This window comes from Tursiops truncatus, chromosome 2 (genome assembly GCF_011762595.2).
Source record: "Tursiops truncatus isolate mTurTru1 chromosome 2, mTurTru1.mat.Y, whole genome shotgun sequence".
NCBI classification, from domain to species: Eukaryota; Metazoa; Chordata; class Mammalia; order Artiodactyla; family Delphinidae; genus Tursiops; species Tursiops truncatus.
This window is the reverse complement of record NC_047035.1, coordinates 172,722,950-172,728,099: the sequence shown is the minus strand read 5'-3', so window position 1 is coordinate 172,728,099 and position 5,150 is coordinate 172,722,950. Positions and strand designations below refer to the sequence as shown.

The following is a 5,150-nucleotide window of genomic DNA, read 5'->3' as shown; positions in this document are numbered from 1 at the left end:
TTAACGTCCAAAGAATGAAGAGCTAAAATGAAGCCCAAGGTGGATTTAAAAATGGAGAATAATATAAAACAATGAGTTGTTTTTGCCTCATAGATTTAAACCTCCTTATTTAGTGATGTAAGAGTCACAGATAGAAGAATATCTTTAACATAAATATCTATGGGTGATTTTAAAAAGTGAAGATGTAACTATAATGGTTACTCATAATCAATGATGTAATAGTCAATGATATAGGAGAACAAAGAACATTGCATAGCTACATATGGACTTCACAGCATCAGTCTGTTTTTAAAAAGAGGGGCTACATTATATAAACATTTTTAGTTTTCACAAATTAAAATGAAAAACGTCACCAGCTGAATAAGAGAATATTTTAGCAATAAACATATTGGGCAGTATATTTTATTCAGTAGATTAACTTCGGGGAACTAAACTCCAGCAAAATCCGGGGGTTAGATAATATATTTACACCTGCAGTATTCCATTCTATAAATAATCTATAACGTCAAAACCAGTCTTGGTGGCGGCATTTAAATTTTTTGAAGAGATAAAATGTTACAGTGAACATTTTCAAATTTTTATAGCAGAGTATAAACAAAATATAGGCATCATATATAAATATTTTTGAAGTTCAAGGAAAGGGTCCTACACAGATAAATAAATTATAAGGACACAGAAATTGGAAATACTATTCCTACTCATTTTCACACATTCTTTTACTTCAAAATTTTAATGATTACTGAAATGAGCATTTACATATTTCAAAGTGAATAACAACACTTAATAATAACTCCAGAAATTTTTACTCAAGAAATCATCTCTACAATCATATGAAAAGGTGGTTTAGGATACTATTTCAGTTTTTTTGTTTGTTTTATTTGGCAAAATGATGTGTTTTTAGGTACAATGACTGATTTCTCCCACTTTCTTTTTCAATTAAGGACATAGTTACTATCTTCATAAACAACTGAAATGTTCACAGAGACCAGTAAGAACTATGTCATATCATAATATACATTTTTGTTCTTGGGAGGCTTTGGGCCTAAATCCCATATTCTCTAATCAGATAACTCCCAATAAGAACAAAGATGGAAAAGATTTACCCTGCATTTAGATATACAAACACCAATATTTTTAAAGTTAAAAGCAGTTGTATCCATATTCTTAAAAAAATTATCCTATTCCAAAATATTTGCTCTTTTTAAAGCAAGGATGTACATAAATCCAACTGAAGTATCACTTCAAAATAAAACAAACAACAATGTAGGCATTCTTATATGTCAAACTCCTAGAAAATTCCCAGGAGAAACTTAGAATAGTTATTTAAGAAATTCCTAGGTTCAAAATGAAATTCAACTTTTACAACGTTCAGTGAGCTAAAACGCAAAACGTTTTGTTCAATTGAAGACATTAGCAATGGATGATATCGTAATAGAAGGAAAATGCAAAATGTTACTGAGGAAAGAGAGGGTAAGCTGACAGCTTACTATCGAAAATTTTCTGATCTAGAGATAATCAGATCAGAAAAAACACAACTGCAAACTGCATGCTCGGCCCTGCTGCTCCCCGGACGGGCTGTGACGACGTGTCTGTTCTCACCCTTCACAGTTCACAGAAAACGTTAAACTAACACAACTGAATAATTTCCTCTGACCAAATTGAACTTTCTTTTAGGAAATAAAGGGAGAGGATAATAGATCAAATCTTGCCCCACCTCTTTTTTTTTTCCTCCTTTTTTCTTTTAGTGAAACTGACGTAAATTGTTGAGAGCTATACAGCGCCACCAGCACAGATCCATGCAAAACAAAAAAGATCGCCCACCGTGTGCAAAAAGAGGAAAAAAAAAAATTAGAAAAATGCCCCAAATTACAAAATGTCTCCCAAATATACATTTTTGGAGAAAAAACAAGATAGATCTGCAAAGATTATCTAATGAGGAGCCTCAGAGAATTACTATCATGGAACACAAGTTTAGATCTGATCAGCAAATAAAAGATCCACTATTTAGTAACAGCCATAACTTAATATAAACCCGGTTATGTCAATCTCCACCTTCATTATACCAAGGGCAGCTTTTCTGTAGTTTGTATCCAAGTAATCCATCAGGAAAACCACAATAGGCCTGTTTCAAACCAAACTACATCCATAGTTCGCCTGCTAATCATTTAGTCCTGGACAAATTAGGTAATACATCATTTTTATAAGGAGGATATGCACATATTTGGCGTTACCAACATGCTGGCACAAAACAAGTCCATCTTGAAATAGCTGAGTTTCCCTTAGCTCACAGTAATTAAAGTATAATTTATATCATAAATATTTAGCTTTAGTCATGGGGTTAAAAAAAAAAAAAACACTAATTTTTTTTTTTCTTCTGGTAAAAATTAGCCAGACAAGATTAGCTGGAAATGTGCAGAGATCAAAGCTAAAGAAAAATACAAAGATTGGTTTTGTTAGAAGAAACACAATGAAAATCCTTCTTAGCTGGCGGCTCGTTCAAAGATGTAATGACATAAATGTTTAAAATTACAAACTTACCATCAGCGGAGGCGAAGAAGAAGCCAGTTCTGGAAAAAGAATTGTAACAATATAGGCTGGACACTTGTGTCCCTAGAAACAACAGCCTCCAGGCGGCACACGGATCTTCCAACATCTTCACAATATTGGGTAAATAAAAAGTCATACTTTCTTCCCTGATCGGTGGCTGCTCGCGGTGGCTTCTCAAGGATCTGTGGGCGTTTGGGAGAAATCGGAGAAATATCCGCGGAAGATTAAAAGCAGAGGAGGCCGAGGCAGCCTTAGAAGACTCTGGGGTTAACAACTTTGCGATGGCAAGCAGGCAGGCCCTGATTGGCTGGGAGGCCAGTGTCCCCCCTCTCCTCCCGCCTCCTGCAGCTCGGAAAAAAATGCAGTGTGAGTGCCATTTTACACTGGGCTTTTAAACACACAGCCCCCCAAATGACAAAGTCTGAGCTCGCTATGAAGTGACACTGCAAAACAATAGCGCCCACGACCGCCCGTGAGCTCAGGAAAATGTCCCTTTGACGACCGGCAACGCTCTTATTTCTTGCATGTGGGTTTTTAGGGAATAGCATGCTTTTCTTAAGCAGATGGTCATTCACCGACATCGATGTCTAATTTGGATACCAATGTGGCCAGTGAAAAATGATTCCCATCAAACATTTTTTTTTCCCATTGGACGTCCTGAAGGTACCCAAAGAAGCCTTGCACAAAATTCATGTCGTCTGCAGCTTTAACTCCTTGGGAAAAAAAAAAAAAATAGAACTGCTTAGCCACAACAACTTCCATTTGTAAAGAAAATAAAAATAAAATAACACTTTTTAGCGGCTACATTACAAACAATAGGCATACTTTTTTTTTTTTTCCTTCTTAAAAATTGTTTCAGAAACGTCTGCCGGCTGATAGAATTCTACCAGTCTGCCTTACAAACAAAATGGCTGTGGTACTGAGTTTTTTTGGATCCTCCCACTGTGGCTCCTCCAGGCCTCCAGGAAGTGGTAAAAATCCAAAATAAATACAGTACTAAAAGTACATTGTCCAGGCTGAACTCCGGTGAAGCCTTGGGGGTCTGGGGCGAGGGTGGGGGTGGGGGGTGTCTTAGAAATGTGCTGCTTTTCATTAGTTCTTTTAAAAAATTGTTTTGAAACGAACATCAATCACTAGAGATTTACTTGACTGTAATTTGAACTTCCTGTTTTACATATTTATAAGGCCTTTCACCTATCTTGGCAGGCTTTCAAATTAAGTGGGCTGGGAAATTTGACGCTCTGTGTCTAGCAGCGAGCTGAGTCAGGTATTTGGTGGTTGCAACAGGGCTTTTAAATAAAAACGAAGTTGAAAACTTTAAAAAAGGATTAACGTTAGATGAACGTTAGGCTATGATTGATTGCAAATGTAAAGCCACAAAAGTCAGCAAATATGGAAATATGTCAAATACTGCATACATGTGTTAATTGAACACATTCGGTATAAAATTCTTTGCCAGCTAAATTTCTAGTGAGCCAAGGGTAGAACCGGGTTTAAAGAAATTGACTGAAGAAAGGAGTGGGCAAGTGCCTGCATTCTACATATCCCTCCCCCGACCCCCCCCACACACACACGCACACGCATGCACGCTCGGTCTGGTATCCCTATTCTCGCCTGGCATTTAATAGGTAACATTCTTCTATTTGTAGTTTTTTAAGGAACGTCCATACTGTTCTCCATAGTGGCTGTATCAGTTTACATTCCCACCAACAGTGCAAGAGGGTTCCGTTTTCTCCACACCCTCTCCAGCATTTGTTGCTTGTAGATTTTCTGATGATGCCCATTCTGACTGGTGTGACATGATATCTCATTGTAATTTTGATTTGCATTTCTCTAATGATTAATGATGTTGAGCATTCTTTCATGTGTTTGTTGGCAATCTGTGTATCTTCTTTGGAGAAATGTCTATTTAGATCTTCTGCCCATTTTTGGATTGGGCTGTTTGTTTGTTTTTTTGATATTGAGCTGCATGAGCTGTTTGTATATTTTGGAAATTAATCCTTTGTCAGTTGCTTCATTTGCAAATATTATCTCCCATTCTGAGGGTTGTCTTTTGATCTTGTTTATGGTTTCCTTTGCTGTGCAAAAGCTTTGAACTTTCATTAGGTCCCATTTGTTTATTTTTGTTTTTATTTCCATTTCTCTAGGAGGTGGGTCAAAAAGGATCTTGCTGTGATTTATGTCATAGAGTGTTCTGCCTATGTTTTCCTCTAAGAGTTTGATAGTTTCTGGCCTTACATTTAGGTCTTTAATCCATTTTGAGTTTATTTTTGTGTATGGTGTTAGGGAGTGTTCTAATTTCATACTTTTACATGTACCTGTCCAGTTTTCCCAGCACCACTTATTGAAGAGGCTGTCTTTTCTCCACTGTATATTCTTGCCTCCTTTAACAAAGGTAAGGTGACCATATGTGCGTGGGCTTATCTCTGGGCTTTCTATCCTGTTTTATTGAGCTATATTTCTGCTTTTGTGCCAGTACCATACTGTCTTGATTACTGTAGCTTCGTAGTATAGTCTGAAGTCAGGGAGACTGATTCCTCCAGCTCCATTTTTCTACCATACGACTCAGCAATCCCACTACTGGGCATATACCCTGAGAAAAC

At 36.9% G+C, this 5,150-nt stretch overlaps 1 protein-coding gene across 1 annotated transcript in view; it reads right to left on the bottom strand.

Moving 5' to 3' along the window:
* EPC1 (enhancer of polycomb homolog 1) overlaps positions 1-2,815 on the bottom strand; it is a 93,607-nt gene extending 90,792 nt beyond the window's left edge. Inside the window, exon 1 of the mRNA XM_019933522.3 lies at positions 2,539-2,815. Coding sequence (XP_019789081.1) covers positions 2,539-2,541 — 3 coding nt within the window. The 5' untranslated portion in view covers positions 2,542-2,815. The remainder of the gene's footprint in view (positions 1-2,538) is intronic.
* Positions 2,816-5,150: the final 2,335 nt, after the last annotated feature.